Source organism: Aplysia californica, unplaced genomic scaffold (genome assembly GCF_000002075.1).
Source record: "Aplysia californica isolate F4 #8 unplaced genomic scaffold, AplCal3.0 scaffold00432, whole genome shotgun sequence".
NCBI classification, from domain to species: domain Eukaryota; kingdom Metazoa; phylum Mollusca; class Gastropoda; order Aplysiida; family Aplysiidae; genus Aplysia; species Aplysia californica.
The window spans coordinates 329,225-352,702 of NW_004797702.1; the positions used below are offsets into that span (position 1 = coordinate 329,225).

The 23,478-nt window shown below is 39.6% G+C and overlaps 1 protein-coding gene across 1 annotated transcript; it reads left to right on the forward strand.

Moving 5' to 3' along the window:
• Nucleotides 1-2,009: 2,009 nt before the first annotated feature.
• Nucleotides 2,010-22,824, forward strand: LOC101864243. Its single transcript, XM_005104695.3, has 3 exons — nt 2,010-2,359; nt 11,059-11,208; nt 14,182-22,824. The coding sequence occupies exons 1-3, from the start codon at nt 2,224-2,226 to the stop codon at nt 15,618-15,620; spliced, it is 1,725 nt and encodes a 574-aa protein (XP_005104752.1). The 5' UTR covers nt 2,010-2,223; the 3' UTR covers nt 15,621-22,824.
• Nucleotides 22,825-23,478: the final 654 nt, after the last annotated feature.

Sequence of the window (23,478 nt, forward strand, 5' to 3'; positions counted from 1 at the left end):
ATATATATATAGCTGTCCCCGTGGTTTTATGCACCTCACATAATTTCTTATTATTTTCTTTTATCATTCTTTGTTAAAATTAACAGAATCGCATAATTTCACATTTTTTGGCTCAGTTTGCATAATTTCAGAATTTTTTTTCATAAAACCCCGGGGACAGATATAGGCCGGGGGCTCTCGTGGGCCTAGAGATTAAGGTGTTCGACTCTTATTCAATTATAGGTCCTGTTCGAATTCGGATAAAGTGACGGAAAATTTTCTTCTCTAATTTTTTTTCTTCCGTTCACATCCTTTCCTGTTCTCTAATAGTGTTCTGTCGTCTGCTTTCGTCTCCACTTTCTGCCTCCACCCCCTCATCTCCTTTGCCACCTCCTCTGGGCTCCTGACTCTTTCTGCAGCCTTTCTACTGCTTCTCCTTGGCTCCTTCTTACTGCTGTCTTTCAGCCGCACCCCTGATTTTATGGTAGGAAATATCTACACCTAGCCTTCTTGGACAAGAGTGAAAAATCTCGGAGGCCTCGTGTGCAAGTTGCGCACGTTAAAGATCCTTTGGTGGTCCCAAATCGACAAGAGTAGGCTTCGGCTGCCACCCGGGTGAAATTCAAAATGTCCGCCCAACTGAAAATTTTGGTTTGTCCCGTGCGCTCAAATGACCTTTTGCAGTTGAGAGCGCCATAAAACACTAACCAAACATTTTTTATATTAAAAAATATAATATCATAATGCAGATATATTACTATTTCTATTTGTATTACAATGCACATCCAATATTCACAATCACGTGCACACATGTTTTTTTTATATACCATCACCTTCGGTAAAGTGATAGATAGGTTATGCTTCATCTTCGCACACAGAAGGCCTGATCAAGTTCGATCCCCATGAGGGGAGAATTTTTTATCAAGTGTCTTGGATTTTTTGCTGGGACATTGTCTGTCTCTCATCCTGGTTTTGCCCGAACGAGCAGTTTTCGGAATACATCTCCTAAATGATCTAGATTGTGTTGATGGGGGCTTTAAAACCAGTTTCATTTAATTGATTACATACATACATAATATACAGAACAGCGTTAAAAAAACTTGTATTATTTTATTCTTTTATTGATTATATAGGCCTACATGCATAATATATTAGACACACAAACTCTTCCCACCCCCCCCCCCCACAAATAAAAAATAACAAAATAACAACTACCCAAACAAACAATCCCCCCCCCCCAAAAAAAAACACCCCCCCCCAAAAAAAAAAAAGAAAAAAAAAAGAAGAATGAACTCACAAATCAGACGTTCTGCTTTAAAAAAAGAAAAAAAAAAAAGAAAAAAGTCTGGTATCGGATAACTGATATTATCAAAGATAGTAAATAGGCCTATATGTAGACTCTTTGATATTATCAATGATAGTACATAACAAGATGGGCCACTTCTCTCTTTGAGCCAATTAAAAAAGTGTCCTCAAAATTTGGTGGCGCCCTCTTCACAAAAGCGCACTCTTTGCGAACAGAGTTACCCTACTTGAGTTTTTAAAAATCAAAGTGAAACTAGCAAGTTTTGGGATAAATTTCGGAAGAACGCTTTTTAAAAATGGGTACCCTGACAAAAAACCTCTTCCGGAGGAAAGGGTGATGGGTTTTCTTCGTTTAATTTGACTTTAAAAAGGAAGGGGAGGGGTCGTTAAAGTATAAAAAACCTAAAACTCTGCACTGAACGAACTCGAACTGCTGATGAACAGCAGTCGATCTGCGCACGCAAGGAGGTGCTATTCCTATTCTTCTTCTGGAAAAATGAAAGAGAGCTTCAAAACAGACTGCAGCGCCATCTGAAGCAAAGAGCATACTTCCTGCGGACACTTTTTAGGCTGAGTGACCCATCTTGTCTTGTACTATCTTTGATATTATGTGTCAAAAATTGTAGGCGATTTCGAATATCGAGCTCCTGTGGTGTGTCGCGGTGTGCCAATGTCGAGCGACTAGGCTACGTGAGGCCGCCAGGCGCCGGCCGGCGAGCGAAGAGGGCGAGGAGGGGCGAGCGAGCATCGTGCGTGTGTGTGTGTGTTGTTGGTGGATAGTATTAGTGGATAGCAGCAGCCGCAGCCGGTGAAAGCCTATGGACGAGCTGACATAGGAGTGTCTTTCATCATCAGAGCACAATGTGCTGAAATATAAGGAGGAATATGTAATAGCAGTTGGGTTCACGAAAATTTTCGAGCTTCAGTTGGACAGATGGGATGGAGGAAGGAAGACACGGTCCTCCGACAAATTATGGTGTGGTCCGATCACCGCAGGGACCCATGCTTGTTTCGCGGAAGGAAGGAGAAAGGCTTAACTTTTCAAGTTCATGGTGTCACCCTCGCTTCGGCTTACGTGAGTTTTCGCATGGTTACCTTTTCCGCGGCACGTACAAGCGTGCTTTCACACTTTTTGTTTAGATAAACTCGTCAACGGTGTATTTTTAGATCTTGGCCTAACAACATTGACATTTCTTTGACTTTTGGCATTCACATTGCACATTCACATTTCAGTACAGTGTTAGGCTACTGGACATAACTGATGATGACTGACCTCTAGGCCTACCGCCAATAAATAAAATCTTGACCATGTGCGAGACCACTCCGCCGGGGATCTGTTCCATAGACATGATACAATTAATTTTCTGTAAACTTTTTGTGTCGGCAGGCTATGTTAAGTCAAAGTGTAAAGAAAGCTAATCTAGAATAATATAGAATATAGATCTATCTAATCTATATCTAGAATAGATCTAGGTCTAGAATCTAGATCTAGAATCTAGATCTTGTCCCTCCACTAGTTTCTAGAATCTAGGTCATTTCTCCGTGACTTGGAATTGACCTTTTGTTGACCCCATAATCTTTTGTTTAAGTTCACAGTTCACAGTAGACTAGAGTCTACCTGCCTTTACTTTCGAGAACTGAACTTAGCTTATCAAGTTTGGAGTTGTGTTTAAGCCTTTCGGGGGAGGACTTCCATAACGAGCGACCACTATGAGACAGTGGAATATTGGGGTAGGGTTTAGGGTTTGGGTTAGGGTTAAGTCTCTTCTTCATTGTGTTTGGTGGGGTGGTCGCTCGTTACAGAAGTCCTTCCTCTTTCCTCAAAATTTTTTCTATGTTAGATTCCAGACTAGATATAGATCTAGATCTATCTAGGATAGAATTTAATTTGGCTGGCTCTATTTCTCAGAACGCTCGTGAAAATAAATTTGAACTATTTCTCCGAACGGTTTTCGTTCTCGAGATTTGTTGATAATTTGCGAATGGAGTGAGTGGCGCGTGCGCGCGCGTGTGTGTGTGTGTGTGAGTGAGTGTGCGTGTGTATATGGGTGTGTGTGTGTATAATAAGGTGTGAATGGGGGGGGGGGGGGGGGAACCACACATGGGTTTTTGTTTTTGTTTTGTGTACGTGAAGGATATTAGTTTTTGCTTTAGGGGTGACTAAATGCAAAATAGGTTACTGCCAAGGTCGAGCAGTCTTGTTTTCTCGTACCTTTTAAAGGCATTTTCAAATGAAATATAGTTTGGGAACGTTGCCCCCACCACAACTGAAATATCTGAATATTCAGACATTTAAAAATCTCTAGCTCTAGAAATTGAATTCGATTAAAAAAATGCTTCTTCCCAATCCTCGCAGAATGGCAGAATGAAAGATGACGCCTAAATCTTGCCAATGACCAAAAATTCTCGAGAACGGAAACAGTTAAAGTACAATTTAAAATTATGGGCTATAATTTCTCGCCATGTTTTTCAATTATTTTTTTTTATTGATCTAGATCTAGATCCAGATCTTTAACTTTTTAGAAAGGGAATGAATGTAAAATCTGATTATCATGTATTGTAAACTACTGAGCCAACTATATTAATCAATCAAATTGTTCTTATGACGGTAAAACAAACTGGACAGAACAAACACAGCACTGCCCATCATTATATTTCGCGGAATTGTGGCGATTTTTATTCTGTTCTCTTTTACGAAAATATGATCGTAGTACCCTTGATTCCGATGTTTAAAAAGGGAGGAATTCCGTAGCGAACGATCACTATGAAAGAATAGAATAGATAAAGGGTTAGGGTTTTGGGTAGGGTTAGGGTCAAGGGTAAGGATGTGACTAGGGGTTGGGTCAATGGTTAGGGTTAGGTTTCTTCTTTGTTTGTGGGGTAGTCGCTTGTTACAGAAGTCCTTCCTTTAAAAACATTTCGGCTATCCCAACTCACTGTCGACCTTCCTTGTGTACTGGTGTATAAGGGGAGAAAAACTACCAGACTTGGACAGTAGAGTCTATGTCACTATGTCACGTGCAGATGTCTAACTTCGGCATTCTTTTTGCCTTGAGCCGTTGTAGTCGCTCAGTGCCACTTTGCCCTTAGAAAAACATTATACAGTGGAATCCTGTTATAACGAGAGAGAGGGACCGGTGCGAAATGTGCGTTATAAGGATTCTTGTTATAAGGGGTCCAGTTATAAATTCAAGGGAAATAATAAAGTGGGTCTAATCTATGAGTTTGGTGCTCCTTTTATTTCTTTTTGTAATCTGCCCTGATGATTATTTTGTTCAACATGACCTCTAGGTCTTACTTGATCAAAAATTGAATCAGGTTTCTTTCTCTAGCGCTAGCGATGTTGACAGCTCGGCGTTGGCGATCGGAAAGAAAGGGCTCTAGGCGAACTCGCCCGCTGTGTCGTCCCCCACTCCACCACACCCTGTGGTGCCTTGCTCACGTCACACATTCGCTCCATCCATCACAGTTTAGTACTGTGACCTCTCCATCCGCGCATTGGAAAAGTGAGAAACATGCTAGGCCTAGATAATCTCACGATGCGTTCTGCTTGTCTGTGTATACAACACCCTCCCCACTCATTGGCTCCGGCCTTCATTGTTGACGTGGGCTCTCTCCTTCTTTGTTTCGTTCAAGGAGGTGTAAGGTCCTCGGTTTCGCTAGATCACCAACAATTAAGTTTCTCAGCTGGCGAAGTTCTATAATGTATAACTGGCCTATAGATGCGCTGTGCAGAGCAGCAGCAATATTCCGCTATAACTGACTCAAGTGTTTGTCTGATTGCGCTATAGCAGTATTTAATAAAACAAAGATAAAGAAGGAAAAAAACAGGGTTTTAGAAAAGTGTCTTTATAACAGACTTCTCGTTATTTCAGGACTCGTTATACGTGGACTCCACTGTATTTGAGACTTTCCAAAGCCAGGAGTAAGGTTAACGAGGTTGGCAAGGTGTTTGCAAATTGCTTTCTTTTTGTGCTGTGTGTGACAGCCAAGACTAGTAATAGTGAGAGGTATTTTTGGGGGAGGACTTCGGTAATGAGCAATCACTAAGAGACAGAGTAGAATAAAGGGTTAGGGTAGGTTACGAAAGTCTTTTTTATAAAGATTTATCATTGTTTGAGACTTAATAAATTAATTAACCCCTTTTTAGGTCCCTTTTTTTCTTAACTCGACCAGTGATGAGCCTGTCAAGACCTCTTTTTCATCATCATGCCTTTGTTTAGGTTACTTTTATACTTGCTTGACTACAACCCCTGTCTGTGACATCCCAGGGAAGAAAACGATCCATAGCCGTATTATACATTTTTAGCCAGATTATTAATTTATTTTATATTTGCTGGTGGGTGGGCAGCCCGCCCTGCAAACAGCACAAAATATTATATTTATATGGGCGAATAAATAAAACAACAAAGTAGTAAATTTACAATCACAAATTACTTAGACTTAAGGTTTTTTATGTGTGTGTCTAATTTATTCAATCTACAGTCACATCTGAATGTGCATTCATGTCATTTTTTTTTCTTAAAAATTAATTATTAGCAAATTACAGCCGTTTTGTGCAATCAGATGAGGTTAGAAATTATTATGAACTGGCAGCTACAAACTGAAACTAGAACCAATTGAAAAACGGGGTCTTTTCGTTTAAATTGTCAATGAACAGACCCTTCTCTGAGACAATCTAACTTCTATGTTAGTCCTACCAGCCATACTATGAACATACTGGATGGATAATGTTTCTGTGTTTATTTTGAAGTAAACTGTCACATTTCTTATGGGGGGCTCTGGTGGTCTAGTGGTACGATGATCGCCTCTCATTTTATAGGTCCTGGGTTTGAAACCTAACAGTAAAAGGACATTTTCTTCTCAAAATTTTTTTTCTCTCACTCTCCTTTCCTGCTCTCTAATCATGTTCTATCATCTGCTATCATCTCCACTTTCTGCCCCCTTCACCCCTCCTCTAGGCTCTTGACTCTTTCACTGTTGCTCCTGGCTCCTTTTCACTGCTATCTTTCAACCACACCCATGATCTTAGGGCAGGGGTAGGTGAGATCGAACATCTCTATCCTTCATGGATAAGGGCGAAAAAACCTTGGAGGTTTTGTGTTCAAGTTGCACACATTAAAGGTCCCTTGGTGGTCCTAAAATCAATAAGAGTTGCATGCTTGGGTTACCACCTGGGCAAAGTATTAGATTAACTCCTACCAAACTGAAAATGCTCAAAATGTATTCGGCCCGCTCAAATGACGGTATATCATAATAAGCAGTTGCGAATGCTGTAAACTCTTCTCTAAACTTCACCTTCCAAAACTAACAAGCATTCGTATTGGCTGGTAACTGGTCACTCGGCAAAACGTGACCACCTCACTGGCTGGTGCCTCCTGCAACTCAGAGACCATGATTTACGCAGAGATTTCTATGAAAGATAGAGATAGGGGGAGAAATTGTCTCAAACATGTCCACTAGAAAAAGATGCTTATTTGAACTCTTGTTGTTCATTCAGTATTCAGGCAATTCAGGCAGTAAATTTGATCAATCAAGATTTCTTGTACTTCTTCTCTTCTCACTCACTTTTATTCTTCTGGAAGCTTTAACTTTAATGGAATGCCGGCATCATTAAAAAAATTATCACATTATATATATATATATGTATTTGTATGAGTGTGAGTTCTTGCAGATAGGACCTACCTGTCCATGTCTGAATTCTCGCAGAGTTTTTTCAGAAATAAATATGTTCATCTTACGAAACAGTTGAACAAGTAGATCTATATATATGTATAAAAAAGCCTTTTAGTTTTACTTTTATTGCTCTGTGTCGTTTCCATTTATCCCCTTCAGACAGAACATTTCAAAGTGAATCAGTTTCTTCATCCTGCCTAATTAATAAATAGGCTTACACATTTCCATCCAGAACTTCAAATCCATAAAAAAAATATTATTCAAGTAAAAAAAAATAGACATGATGATGGGAAGTGGTCGTTTGTACAGGTAATTGTCTTGGACAAATGGTTGTAAGAGCAGTTTTGGCTATGTTTTGGGATAATCACTCACCGTCACTCAATATGCATTTGACTCATTTCTTGTCGAAAAGAACAGGTCGGTAGTTCATGGTGCTGTGGAATCACAACGAATGAAATACAGTCAAATCTGTCCTAACAGAATTGTCCGGTTACCCCCTTGATAAATTCCTCTATAATCACACACCAATCTAAGACGGAAATGTGCTCAACCTGGAATGAGACATTCCTTCGCTTCTGAGGCTTTAACCTGTCCAAGACGGAAAATGCTTTGAGTCTCTCAACCTTGATTTGGAAGAAAAATTCCAAGGTCAGTTCGAAGGGCTCGAATCTTTACGCCATGCCACTTGGCGAGGAAAGGGGGATGGAGTAAGACTCAAAGAGTGCGGCTTGAGGTTAGCTGTCTATGCAGTAGGCATTGTTGTCACCCCATCTGTGTGAGCTTGGTGCTGTACAGTTGGTGGGGATAGTGTGGGTGTGAAATCTCACCTTTGTTTATATATATATTATATAATACTCCAGCAAGGAAAGTTTCCTAGCTAGCCAGAGGTGTGCAGTTAATAATTTGACCACTGATACCACTGCCTGCTGTCCTGATCGTATGGCCATTTGAGAAAAAAAGTTCAAAGAATTGTTGTAAAATCCAGCGGAGCGGTGGCATTGGCTGATGGTGCTTAGTGCTTAGATAAATTATGTACTTTGATGGGTGGGGGCTAAAGGTTATGTAAGAAGTGGGACCTCCAGATTTAACATCCATCTCTGATGATAGGGCAGAGTCAAATTGGAAAATTTTTGTAAAATGCCTTTCCCAAGGACGCAAAGTGGGACAGAGCTGAGCCTCAACAGTCAAACCCCCTAAACCCACACCTCAGGATTACGTGTCAGGAAGCTTCTTGGTATGGCTTTGGTACACTGACCAGGTCCTGGCATCGTACTACAGCGAGCTTTTTGTTGTTGCTGATTTTTTTTTTCCAGGGGAGGTGGGTCACAGCATTACAATTATTGTAGGCTCAAACTTGGTCTCTGCGCAATATGTCTTCAGCAGTCCTAAACCCTTGCTCTGAGTCGACCAATGAATGCACGAGCAATATAATATTATTTATTTAAAAAGGTTTTTCTTCATCGATGCTGGGATTTGAAGACAAGTCTACTGCCAATAATATAATGGAAGCCATCTCTGTGTTTGGGGGGGGGTCTGCACCTCACTAGAGACAGGTTGGAAGAAGACAACTTCTGTCTGCGCTGAGCTCAGGGTATTGTGAGTCCAAAGTTCTCTCATGCCTTTGGAAAAAGGTCAGCAGTTTTTCATGCCGGGTTTTTCTGAGCAAGCAATGCAAAAAAAAATAAAAAAAAATAAAAAAATAAATTTTTAAAAATCGTCGGCAAATAGCACTTCTCATTCATGTTTTTGTGTCTTTTTTGTCTTATCTTTTTTGTCTTCTTTTTGTTGTTGTCTTTAACTTTGCCTGCAGCCTACGGGAAATGAAGAGAGCGCTCATATGACCTTATGCAATTGCGAGTGCCGTAAAATCTCTACTAAAACTAAAGAGAGTGCCGTCAGGTGCACATGATCGGACGCCCGCCCCCTAAATGATAAAACATGAATGTGTGGACTAGGGCTTTAAAATTCCCTCATTAATAGTTTTAAGAATATATAAGTAAAAGTTTAGATATTTTTCATGTGTGCTGGTTCGTTGAGCTGTGCCAGATGTGTACGAACGTGTGCATGCGTCTGTGTAATTGTCTATCAGTGTGTATAAAATGTAAATTTATGCGTCTGGTTGCTGCATCAGTTCCGGATTCTCTGTTGTTGATTTTTAACCTTGCGGTGCGGGGTGGATGAGGGTGAAGGCAAAGATTCACTGCTACTAGTAAAGTAGTAGAGATTCTTGGGTGAAAGCTTCTTAGAGGAGTCTGGGTCTTGGTTGGTGGGGATTCATGACCGTCTTTTTAAGTGGGTGGTTGGCGTTTGCTCTGGTGTGGTTTGCTTCTTCTTTCCTATCAAACATCTATCTATTCAGTTGCGAGCGCCGTAAAACCTCTACTAAAACAAACCCCCCCAAAAAACCCTGTATATTTAAGTTTCAGCGTGTTGCTGTTTATTATACTCGTTTTGGGATGCTGCTGCTACTATAACAGTGACTAGCCTGACTTTTTGTTTATGTTCGGTGGGTTTAAACAAAAAATTAATGTAGATATTTTTATGCCCCCATCGACACAGTTTAGACCATTTAGGAACCTGCCTACCAGGGCCAACTCGGGATGAGAGGGATACAACATACCACTAGAAAGACCGACGGGATACTAGATAAAAATTGTCTTCCCACTCGGGAATCGAACTCGGGTCTCCTGCGTGTGACAGCGAAGCGCCTAAACCGCTACCCCACAAACGCCGGTGTGACGAGTCTGACTTTTTGTATGTGTGCGGTGTGTGTGGGGTTTCCTGTGGCTGCATTTAAGTTGACTGCTTGTGCTGTTGAAGCTAGAGAGGTGAGCAGAGTAAGTCTGATTCCTTGTAAGGACTTCTCTTTTGACACCCACCCCTTGGCGCTCATATGACCTTATGCAGTTGCGAGCGCATTAAAACCCTCTACAATAATAGTAAAGAAAATAAAGTTGACTGCTAGGCTTTCTTAGATCTTAAAGAAGGCAAGGTTGACCGTGAACCGATATTATTATAATAATTATTATAATAACATCCTTATTGCTGTGGGACATTGCTGTAGACACTGTTGTCGGGCCCGTGCGTGGGTGTGTATGTGCGTTTACGCGTGTGTACTGGGTATGCGTGCGCCGCGTGTTTGTGTGTCGTGCACGCGCGCCGCGCGCGTGTGTTTATCAGTTGCTTTCGGAGGCTAAACCGCCGCAGTTTTGGCTGCAGAACATGACACATTTATTTAATATGATCTGGTTACTAAAACGTCATCAATACGTTGGTTGACTTTTAAACAAATGAGTTCAGTTTATTGCTTTGAACAAAATAGTTCTCTCCCCTGTGCTTGGCATTTTCCTAGTTATCCGGGCCACTTTGAAAAAAGGATGGTGACCTTTGTGTAAGACAGTAATTATGATCTGTACATTTTGATTCACCCCCGGGGCAGGGCCACTGACTGTAGTGTCTTTAGGCCATTCCCAAAGGGGAGACATTTCTCGTTCAAGCACTGTAGAATTGTAAATGGGCTGATTCATCATGTCACGCTCATAACTGTGCCTTATCTACAACAGGGAACTGCTGGGTTTTTTTTCCTAATCCTTACTATTGTCATTTTCCTCTACTTCTTTTGTATGTTGGTCACACTCTTGTGACCCGCCATTTCCGGGGTGCCTTGATAATAGAAGCAGACCTTGTGCTGTTGAATAGCTAGAGCTAGAGGTGAGCAGAGTAAGTCTGATTCCCTGTAAGGACTTCTGTGTTGACACCCACCCCTTGGGGCTCTTATGACCTTATACAGTTTCGAGCGCCGTAAAACCCTCAACTAAAAAAAAAAAAGTTTGATTCTTTGGGCGTGCAGCGGTTCCACGTGTACCGAAAAGTTCAGGATATCTTCCGAAGCCAGTTGGCACTTCTATTGTATTTGATAATTCAGTTCCCTTTCACTCATTCCTTCTTTCTCTCCCCCCCCCCATTTTTTTCTTTCACAACCGGGCCAAGTGTTCCATCTTTATGACGACTTTCTTATGTCTGGTGGGTGGGGTTCAACTTGTAGTTATTGATTAACGAAATGTTAAAATTCTTTTTTTTCTTCTTTTCTTTCACCAGGTGACCGGCTGTTGCTGTCCTGGGTCCCGGCCCTACTTTGTCTGTCGGCTCTGCTCGCTACCACTGCGTCCGAGTCGCTTCCAACACTCGCTTATGCGCAACATGCGCGAATCTCAGAAATATGCTCCGAAAAATTCTATGGCAGAGAAGGTACCTTTTTCCCCCTGTAGTAACTCAGTGTGTTTATGGTTTCTTTTGTATAATTTGAGCTTTGCTTCTGTCTCAGTTTCTTTTATTCAGCTCTCCTTAGAGTGGAGTGTACAGTCGAACTTGTTCAAGACAACCACTCACTGCCGAGGAGAAAAGTAAAAGTAGTCATTTTACACTGGTGTTCCGTTTGGACAATGTCATTATAACATAGAAAAACATGCAAAGTAAAGAGGGCAAGTGGGAACTGGCTATTTGTACAGGTGATTAGTCTTGGACAGGTGTTTGTTGGAGCATTATCAACTGAAAATTAACAGCAGGGAAATCTGTCTTTCTCACTCTCTCGCCTGTCTGTTTTTTCTTTCTTGTGGGTGGTTGGTTGGTTAGAGAGTCCTACTTGACTGGCGTCTGTGGTGAAGTGGTTTGGCACTTTGCCTAAGCCTGCAGGAGACCCGAGTTTGATTCCTGAGTGGGGAAGAAACTTTTACCGAGAACCCCAGTCTTTCTGCTGGAATGTATCCCTTTCAGCCTGAGTTGGCCCTGACCGGCAAGGTCGGAAGCCCGCCTCCTAAATGATATACATTTTATTGATAGGGACGTAAAAAAAAAATCTACGTCCAGGGGGGGAAAAAGGCCCCCCTTGTAGGTAAGTTTTACTTTTTCTCTTTTCTTGAAAGATTTTAGTCTGTCCGTCTGTCTGTCTGCCTTGCTTTTTCCCTACCCTGACTGACAGCTATTTGTAGCGAAGTGCTGTTTCTAAAGCTAAAAATAAACTGAGTTCTCTCTCATAATCTTTGTCCCTTCTAGATCTTTCTGCTTCTTTGTTTTTCTCTTTTTCACTTTCTGTGTGTGTGCATCCCTCAAGAATCTTGGAATGCTTAAGTGAATACTTTTGACGCAATCATGTTCACAGCTCCTGGCAGAAGTGACAGTACTCTTTTACCATCGCTATTTACCATTACTGTAGTGTCTAGTGCGTAGTGCTTGTTGTATTCACTTCATAACTAAACTGTGTGGGATGCTGAAGTAATGTAATATATTCTGTTGTATTGATTGTGAATTCTGACACCTCCACACTCTTCCCCCCTGATCTTGTGGGGACTGATGCTGGGGGATTTGTTTTACACATCTCCCCACGTGTATTGTAATTTGAACTGATTTATTACTACTCTTTGCATGTGTTGGGCTAGTAAATTGAGATGAGGGTGGAGTGGATGGGGGAAAAGGGGGGTAGTGGAGTGGGAGTGTTAAAGGGCATGTACATGTATATGAATTCCACCAGCAAAGATGTCACAATAGCAAGAAGGGTGAAAGGTCAAAAGCTTCTAGATCAGTGACAAGTCTTGAAACATGTATCATTCCTTTTGACTAGTACTGACCTTTTTTTGTCTGGTAAAAGGATGGACTGAACTCAAAGTGACTTATGTTATTAGCCCTGCAAATTCTAAACCACATGTAGCTAAGTTTCTGCATGCCATCAAAGCCTATCCTTCAAAATATCCTGTACTGTATATTAAGTAGTAAAAATGTAAATGTTAGCGAATGCTTATGTCGCAGAATCATGATACAGTATTCCCTTGACTATCTTGGGATATTTGTTCTAGAGTCTCCGGCGATATGGGAAAATCAGCTAATAGAAATGATATATTTACAGTCGGGCACGAATAACTCAAACATGCCAGGGACTGACAGATGATGTGTTCAACACATCCATTATTTGGTAAATCGATAGGAAAGATGACAGAGATATCAATTGGGGAACAGCAAATTGTGCGAGCTGTCCATGATTTTGAGTTTTCTGTGTTCATGTCATCTGTGCCCAACTGTATTACGTATTTTATGTCTTCATAAGACCTCTCGGCACCCTTAAGACAGTTATAAACCTCTTCCACGCTCTTAATAACTCTTTCTACCCTTGTATGAGAGATCATTGGTTTTTAAAAGATACAAGTTTTTTATATATTTGTTAATAATTTAATGAAAATGAACATTTCGTTTGGGTTACGGTAAAGATGCTACAACTTGAATAACGGCAATGAATCAGCTTTTCAGTACTAAACAATGAAAGAGGTGATAATGATGCGATGAATTTACTGTACTACAAATGTCTCATCTGGGCCAATTGTGTGTCAATAGAGCTTTTCTGGTTTTACCTATTAGTATTTTAGGCTAGGAAAAGCGGCGATGTACAGAGTTCAGGAAATGTGAACCATGATGTGACGAAGGAATCCTGTACATGTTCTTGAATGGGGCAGTCAACTTGCTGGGAGATGAAAGATACATGGGGTGTATTTGATGCTATTTCAGGAAAAGAATTTCTGTTTCTTTTACACGTTACACATTTATTAAGTTTTTGATTTGAGAAATGTTATGTTGTGAAGTCTGATCAATGATTTTTGAGGAGAAATTGCCTCACACTCTCTTTATAGTGAGTCCATCTTTGTTGATGTCCCAGGTTTTGCGTGGCAGATCTATCTGCTTACATCGTGGTGTGTTTACCCTCCCTGCTGATTAAACTCTTTTGAGATTTAACAAACTTTTAAACTGTATAAAGATAGGAAGTGTCAACCGGGGTAAACTATTTTGTTTGTTTTTCAGATTTTGAGACAGGAATACAAGATAAATTGTAGAATGTCTGTTAATTTATCAAACTGAAGGACAGTCACGGGGATCGCAGAGAAATCAGTTGTTCATTGTGTTAGTGTTTATAATTGAATTAATTTTGTTTCTAGTGGGTGGTTGGCAGGTGCTCTGGTGTGGTTTGCTCCTTCTTTACTATCAAACATCTATCATCCTTATCTCTCCTCTTTCTTTTTTGTGGTTGTTTCTCTGTTGTGAAACATCTAATCTTCAGCACTTATATGACGTTATTGTGTTCCAATTACACAAAAACTCTTACTAAAGCGAAAACTGAAATTTTGTTTTTGGTTAAACATTATATCATAAACATTAAAAAAAATTTCTTTTGTTTTTCAGGAACTCCTGTGAAAGGGTTTGAACTTGAAAAGGTTTTTGTTGCTATGACACCTGGGGTGCGCACTCCGGTGGAGAGAGTCCATGGGCTAGTGGAGATGTCACAAACCAGCTCGGCTGAGTGTCGGTTCCAGGAGTTCGCACAGAGACACGCCTCTGTCAAAGTTCAGAGCTACCCAGAAACTGTCCTGTTAAAGGAGGAGATGAAGAGCAGCTCAGCTAAGTCCGATTTCCGGGTCTTCAAAAGGTTTACAGAGTCTCGTGGTTGCAAAACCAACAGTTTGAGCTCTTATGGTATAGCTCAGCTGATACAGCTTGGAGAGTATCTACAAAGATGTTATAGTGAAAAGCTTCACAGCTTTCAGTCACTGCCACTTCACAAAGAATTTGCCGAGACGGTGGGGGAGGAAGTTTTGTTCCAGAGTCTGTCTGCGGTCCTGCACGGCTTGCTCACAGAGAAACAGTTTGTCAGGTTTGATATCCGTAAGTCACCGGCCAACTTTTGTAAACGATGCAAGTCACAAGTGGGGCCGTGCAGTTGTAGAGAGCATGAGGACCTGCACTACTTTGTGGAGCCATCGTTTTATCGCGAGCGCCACATTCTAAAGGAGGGTCTAGTGCATGTACAGAAAAGGGCGTTTCTCAAGCAACACCAGAACATTCCAGTCAAAGAAATTATTTCTCATATATCCAGGGTTGCTTGTGGAGATGAAAACGGTATTCGTGGAGCAATTCAAGTACCTCTAAGAGAAATCGATAATTTATTTGATTTATCTGATTCATTCAATTCATATATCTCGTCTCAGCCGTTATTCAGATCGTATGCCCAGGCTCGTATGCGCCCGTTGTGGGAGGTTGTTGAAGCATGGTTACATCCCACACATGCTCCAGACAATGTGTCTGTTGAAGGAAAAATTGATGATTTCAAGATTGTTTCGGTGGATGAGTTGATGATGCTGAGTTTCCTGGCTTCGATGAGTAAAACTCTGGACAGGCACATGGCTCCAGCGTCGAGGTTTGTGGTAGAAATGTTTGAGCTGAAAAGTTCTCAACATCTTCCTCATCAACCAATTTACCAGTTGTCCAAGGTAGATGATGTCTCTTTGAACAGTACAAGTTTAGAAGCCGGCTTGCAGTATAATGACAGTGAGACAGGTCTTCATTTCAAGAGCTCTTCTTTGATGAAGGAAAGGAGTGACAGTAAGGAGTCGAACGTCTCTCTGTCGGCGTCGACAACAGCTGAGAAGCTGGGAGTGACCAGGCACATGTTGTCTAATCGGCACCGACAGAGGTACGTGCGAGTGTTGTATAACGGTGATGTCATCACCCAGGCCCTGCCGGCGTGTGCAGATGACCAGATGGTTAGTCTGGGCCTCTGCTCCATCAACACCTTTCTCAGTGGCCTTCGAAGCTCGGAGAGTGGCTCAAGGGATGAACTCTAAAGTTCAGCTTTGGCCGTTTCTTTCTGCTTAAACATGAAAATCATCTCTGAATCTCCTTCCTGCCCCCATACGGATATCATTATAAATATTTTGTAATAATGTCTGTTTCTATTTTGTTACGCAGTTTTGAGCAATCATCAAATTTGTAATTTTCCCTGTTTTATTTCAAATGTTCCCAAAGGAGTCTTAGAGGGTAACATTATTTTCACTGAAAAGAAAGTGGGTCCCTTTGTTTGTACTGTTGCCTTGCGTTGAGTTTCCTGGTTTCTTCGTTGCTCCTAATGAAGGCTTTCCTCAATAGATCTTTTGGTATATTTTCCCATGTTAGGTATTTTTTAGATATTTATGAGACAGTCCCCCATGAGTCTTTTGATACAGTAAAGAGTTCGAAATAAGCGAACTTTGTAAGAATTGTCTTTCAATTGATATCCTCTTTTTCATTTAATGACGTACCGTCTCCATATTATGATAACTTATTTCAGCTGCAGAATGCTGCGGTTTCCTCTATGAATATATGTATCATAAAGAAGCTTTGATCCTAGATAACTTAAAAGGCAACTTGAACAACAGGACTGCTTTTTAAAATTTGTTTCTGTTTTTAATTGTTTTTTTTTGGTGGGGTTTCAGATTGAATCAAGAGAGTAGTACCTCTCTTTTGGTTTCTGTTTTGATGGGGATATAGCTTGATCTACTTAATTCTGATTTCTTTAGCCTTCAAAAAGGTCAAATTACAGTAGAAACTGGTTTTGTTCTTGTTACGGATATATATAGAGATTTTTCATGTGAGAATTGGGAAAGTTTGTCGACTGAAAAATTTAGGATTTATTCCTTTATCTCTAATTTGAGCTGTACTGAATCATGCTATGATGTACTTTAGGTACTGTACTTTAAGTCAGAGTAGCTTGCTTGTGATGTGAACACTACCACAGTATGATTCAGAAGTGCTTATTCACAGGATATTTAAACTTGTCTGGATTTTGTCTGATTTCTAAGGATACAAGATATATTTTGACCATATCATCAGTAAATTCTGAGTCCCCCTGCCCGCGTTTTCTCACGGTTTAGGATTAAAATTTTTTTTTAATGACCTTTTGGCGCTTCTCTGTTTTAGATGATTCTGGACACGTGCACTGAAGGGAAGGATTTATGAAAACAGTTTAAAAAAGAAATTAGTAGACAAATGAATGAGATGTTGGCCTACCACTCATCTTTTCTGCAGCTTGGTAGTGAAGTACAATGTGCTTTTTTCTGTGTTGTTCTATATATCCCAGCTGTTCCACTGGGTAAAAGCCAAAAGTGCTGCTGTCCCAGTATTGACTTTGCACATTGTAGAAGATAAGCAGAGTTCCTCTTATTATGAGGAATAATCATATTATCATCATCACTGGTTTTTGTTTGTCCAGCTAACCATTAATAATATAATTGTTGAGAAATTGTCATATCATCTTTATATGCAGTTTTCCCCTTTGCTAAGCGTTATAAATTAGGAAAAACGTATGGAGGATTGAACAATTCTTAAATGACAAATGTGGCTTTTGTTTGTTAACTGCCGTTTATGAAATTATTGACTGAAGTATGGAGTTTGTGAAGATCTTGTGCAGCATTTAAAAAAAAAATCTTGACAGTGTGAACAGCTGATCTGATCTCATGTGATGTTATTGATGCCTATAACGTAGGCGATGTGTTTCTGATGTATGCAATTCCAAAGAATATTGATATTAGCCTGTGGTCATCCATGATGCTTTTCGTCATGAGATGTGGCACAAGCATTATGCAGCAATCATCAAGTGTTGGAGGAATCCAGATGTGTTTTGATTCTTTTTAAAGTTATTTAAGATTTTTGTGCTTTTTAAAACAATTTTTGTTCTCCTTGTGTGTGCGTGTTGTTGTATTGGAGAGGAGGTACAAACGTACAATTGCAAGTTGTGGCTTCTTTGAGGACTTGATTGGTTTCTCGAGAGCAGTTTGCTTATCCTGCTTCTTGTTCGGTGCCAAAGTTTCTGGCTCTGCTTTCTTAGTTCATCTCATCCACAACCTTTTGATACAGATACCATTGCTTTACCCAGATCCACTTCCACGTAACTGAGACACATGGCGAAATCGATCTGGTACAGGTGAACTCATTTGTTCATCAACAGAGTGGCTTATGAGAGCAGCCGTCTAAAGTTGAGAAGCAAAACTTAATAACGTCTTGTTTTTTTAAAAATCTTTGAGGCTGATTGAAAAGTTGCTATTTCTGTGTTGAAAATGGAAAAAAGTAACTTTTTATGTTGGGGGGGAGTGTGTGTGTGTTTGGAGTGACAGTTGTACATCTTTTGTTTTTTTGTCACTCAAGCATTTTTTTCTGTTATATGGCCTATTTTTGTTGCAAGTGCCGTAAAACTCACTAAAAGCTAAAAATTACTAGCTGTTACTATTTTTCTTCAGCGCTTGCTGAGTGTTGCTCTGTTGAGGTAGTTGTTTTCCCCTAAATGATAAATCATCAATGTAATGAAATAAGCAGAAAGTACAGGATGGGAAAAGTCTGTTTATCACCTTGGGAACAAAATGGCTCCTGTCAGGGAAATGTTGATGATGTACACGCGTGCCTTGGAAATTTCCTGAACATCACGTTGTTTGTGCCCTTTTGTCCTTGAGAGAAAATGTCAAACAGAGTGCACATGTGCATGTCATATGGTAATGTCTTTTCTTTCCTCTTTGCTTTTCTCGTTCGCATATCAACATTTGTGGTAAATGTCTGGGCAGGGGAGGCAATGAAGGTCATAAACACCCACCTTCTGCCGTGGCTTGGGAACTTGGAGCTTACAGGTGGTACTTATAACCCTGTTATAAGTGAGCCAGCCATGTTGTATAATACCATCAGTTTACAGGTAGTGATGAACTTTGTTCATTAGTCTTTCACTACATCTCTTGTGTTTTTAACGTAGTTTTCTCTTCACATCTGTATTAAAGTCGTATTAATTTAGATATTCAGAACCTCCTTTAAATTATCGAGATTGAGTAATTTTTTTTCCCACGGGGGTAAATATGTGACATGGTAAGGAAATCAGTTGCTCGTCAAAATAATGAAATGGAAGAAACCAATATTTTTCAGCTCATTTGGCAATTTTCATAATTTTTTGTTTTGTTTTGGGGTCAACACCTTGTATGTCTGCTTTAAAAATGCATTAATTCTTGCATAGAATTTACTGAAAAACTTTGATTAAATACACACCTTTGGAAGTTACGAAACTTGGGTGACTATTTTCTCGCTTATTTTATCTCTGACACCAGATGACCCCTACCTCCTTCAATTGCAAATATATATCTACTTCTATTCACGAGTGGGTTTTTATGAAAAATTGTCTTTTCTTCAAAGCAAGGCAAAAGAATAGGCCTTAAGATTATAAATCTATATATCCAAAAATTGATGAGCGCCTTATTTCACCTTTCTGTGACAGATGTTTGTAATTTCCTGCTTCTTGGCCTGTCTAGAGTCAGTTCTGGGTTTCAGTTGTTGCGCAATACTGGTTTCCTCTTTTCTCTTCTTTACAATTTTTATTGTAAGTGACATTTCCACAACACTTCTCCGTTTCCTCCCCAAAAAGCAGTATGGCCTTTCTTCCTTTCATCTGATTTGAAGTATCGCTTGCAAGCATTCATTTGCTGCAACTTCTCTTCTCTTTTCTATCCAGTACATGTCCTTTTTTCCCCCTTTGGATGTGAAATCTTATTTCTGATTCATTTGATGTTTTGTGCTTTCTTTAAAGTTTAAAGTATGCAGTTATTTTGTGTATTTGTTATTTTGCTAAACTGATCTTCTAGTCAGGTTGCCTCTTTTTGATGATAATTAATCTGTCTTTGGAGTGGAAAAAGCAAGTCATTTCAATTTTATGTTACATTCCTTGGTATGTTTCCACAGGAGACTTCATATTAATGGTGGGTCAAGTTGGATGAGAAAACTGGTAAGATGCTTGTATATTAAATAAACACGAGTTTTTATGCGATTAAGCAGAGAAACGACTCGTTGCCACATAGAAGCTTTGAATTTTCAAAGTTTTGTAGATACACAAATAGTTATTCACAGACTTGCTTATATGGGTTTCTCCTGCTCACCATGTTGGTTGTTGGTGTGAAGGGCACCACCTCACAAAGGACAGCTCCGCTGGTGCTAGGAGAGCGCCACCAATATGCCCTATTTCCTTTTGCTTCTTTTTGTCTTTTTTTTGCGTGTTCGTTTTTCTTTTTCCAGCGCTAACTATGGCTACTTTCTTCTTGTTGATGGGCTTCTTTTGTTTGAACTCAAGCAGGAGGAGTTTCTTCCTGGTGATCATCTTCCTTAATGTGTAGCTGTCCTGATTAAGTCAGCGGGCCATGGTGCTGTAGGTTTTAGACATGAAAGGATTGTCTGCCGCACAGGAAGTTAAAGGTTAATTTAGAGTTTGTGTGGGTTCCGAATTATTTTTCACTTTCGCGCTAGAATATATCCTTTCAGCCTAATGAGCATGATCGAATGTTCCATCTTCAAAATGTTGTGCATTTTGTCTCTTGAGGATCTATCTCTTCACAACTATACCAACATATAAAAAAAGCTGGCGTGGAAATATAATTCAAGTGGGAGGGGCAGTATTTTACCGCTTTTCAACTGGAATACTCAGCAAATTTCCTTTCTTTTTGGAGAGATAGATTTGAAATGCATATATATAATCAACAGGGAAACTTGGAACTTGCTGTAAAACTTTTGGTTCCGAGTTCGTATAAAGCGTTGGGTCATTTGCTGCGCCTACAATCATAAATCAAACAAGCATTTCTGTCAATTGTGTATCATGTGTATATTATACAAATGTTAATTTATTGTCTCAACTTAAGCAGAAAATGATGTGACAGCCTTTTGTTGCTTAGGTGGCATTGTGTTTGTAGATTGTACAACCCTTAAAGTTTTTGTATGTACAGAAATGTGTTCTTAGCTGTTGCAGTTTCTCGGAGACAACAGTAGCACAGCTTGTGCGTTTATTTTTTACAGCAATCTTACTTTTAGTGTTTAGCCTGTTAACTGGATTTTCAGGAACTGCCAATTTTCGCACAACTGGGCATATTCTTTTTTTATATTAGATAAGTCTTTGTACAAACTGGTCCAGATATTTTCTCCATGTACATGTAGTGATTGAATCTCAGCTTGACTTTCGAAATTTGCTTGCTAATCACTGTTGGAAAAGTAACTTTACTTAAAGCGTTCTTCCTGCTGCAGGCAGAGGTGCAGTTTTTTTGTTTAAAAAAAAAGAATTTGAACTAATATTTTATTTTTTAAATGTCGTATTTAGACTAGACATCTCCAGGTTCTCTCATTAGCCTGTTAATTCTTTTTGTACATGTAATGTAATGACTGTTTTCTTCCATTGCCATATTCCCCGTATGTCAGATGTGCTAAGGTTTAAAATCGTTGTAAGGAGCAACATTTTACCCATAGAGCTTTCACTACCTTATCACATCGTGTTCTTCAAATTGGGGAAATAATATGTGGCTGTTATTTACTGAACTGATTTCTACACACTGATTCACGCTGCGGTAACATCTCAAGAGTTGTTTAAAAAATGTTACTCAACATGTCTCATATTTTTTATCTTTTGTTTTCCCATTAGACCATTTGATTGGTCAACTTGTTTAAAAAAAAAAAAGAACTATGTTTCTGATTCTTTTCTGTTCATATAAAATTCATTGTTTTCAATTTTTGTTGAACTTCTTTCATTGATTATTCAGCAGATCATTTCTGACATGGATCTTTTATCTTTTGTTGCTTCATTTATACAGTATCGGGGATGTGTTATCTCAAACTTTAATCTCAGCATAGTCGAAGAATCTCAGCTGGACATGCCAAGAGGGGTTGTTTTGTTTATGCCATGGATCTGGTTTTCCCTATGGTAATGGCATGCAGTTTTTTTTCCTTGTGGGGAGTTTCCCAAACTGTTCTCCAAATTGGGTTTATTTTTGTGATGGGTGGTGTGGTAATTAGTGGACATGGCGTTTTGGGAGCCCTTATTGTGTTTAAAAGATGCACACAAAAATTCTGAAACTGATGGCTGTGGTATCATTTTTTAGCTCTTTACCACGTGTGCATGAGAGAGTCTTTAATTCTCACTTTGAGTAGGAAGAAACAGTATTGAGCTCCTCTGTCATTCTACTCTTTCCGCTGGGGTGCGGCATTCCTCTCCCGCTCGACCAGGGTCATCCCTGACCGGCAGTCGGTGTCAAAGTTGTCTTCCCTTTAGATGACACTAATTCTGTTGATGAGAGAGAAGAACACTTTGATCCATGGCACAACTCTAATCAAAGAAGGGAAAGCAAGTAGTACCGTAGTTTTGGAGAGCACTACCTGTACTCCTGAAGTTGTTGCTGTTGTTATGGCATATTTCATCATTATTAGCTTATTGTTTGTCTGCTGTTCAGATGTGCCAAGTCCAAATGTTAGAAAAAGGGTTTTGAACTGCCGTTTCTTAATTTGTAGTATTGGTTGCACACGCCCAAGAGAAGTTTTTAAAATCAAATTTCAAATTCTAGATGCATTATAATAATGTAGGTACAATTTTTAAAAAGAATGAAACTGTTTTCTTTCTCCTGAAAAATTTAGCTTTTCGGGCTTATAACATTTTTGCAAGAGCTTGCTGGCTGGTGTTATGGTGGTATGTTCTCTGCATGCCATTTAACAAGAGGGAAAGGAATCTTCTTGTGAACTCTTCTGTTGAAGATAATCATTTGTAAGTCATGCATATTATTTTAGTAAGTAATTTATTTCATTTAGTTTTTGTGGTCATTGACTTTTGTGTTTGAATTTCTTGTTATGTTTGTTTCATTTTTTGTTTGAATTTCTTGTTATGTTTGTTTCATTTTTTGTTTTGTTTCTTTCATCTGCTGTTTCTTGTTGAGCCCTTCCCATGTGTTAGCCTCCATCTGATGTACTATTGTACTTCAGGGAGGTGATGGTAGTTTTGCATGCATTTATTCATATCAAGGTCCTTGGCTTGTGCTTTATCATGCCCTGGAAATGATTCATATTATGTGTTTTATAATGTTGATGCTCAAATCGTTGCTAGAAGCAGCATTTGTTATTTTGTACAAAGTTGTGCCATAGCGGAAGTCTATGTAGTCATTTTATTGATAGTTGTGTCTGAAGAGATGATACTATGTAGCCTACTGGTGTGTTTGTGTAGAATTGACTTATTTTAATTTTCCAGCTGTTTTGTTTGGAATTATCGTATTTTTGTGTCAAAGTTCTTGTAACAATTTATTGTGTCCTTGTTGTAATTGTGGAGTTGTAAGCCTGGTGGGAGAGAGCCCCAAGGCTTAGGTAGTGGTGGCCACTGAGGAGTGTTTTTATGTTTGTCTGCTGCGTGTTCTGTCAGAAGTGGGTGTTGTGGTGCAGTCTTTTATCTCTTTTCTGTGTTCCTGCATACATCTTGACTGGTGAAACTGAAAGCTGAGAGGTAAAACACCTACTCAAACAAAACGAACAAATTCTGGGAAAATACTGATAGTGCTGCATTGACTTATGGTTGATTCCAACTTTTAAGATAACCCACAAAAGTTTCAGCATAACCCTAATATTACCCAAATGAAGTAAAAGTCTTAGTGTGTATAAAGTCAGAAGAGGACAAATTTGGGTACGGTTCCAGGTTTTTGAAACTGGCATGGGACACTGTTGTGGCTTTTTAATGATCTTGTGGGGTGGGGATTTCTATTCTAATATTTTGTGTTTTACTTAGACTTAACTGGACGGGTGTCTGAGATGTAGAGGTTAGGCGCTTTGCTGTTGCATGCAGAAGACCAGAGTTTGACTCCTGTTGGGGAAATCATTTTTATCTGGTATCTTGATCTTTCTTCTGGG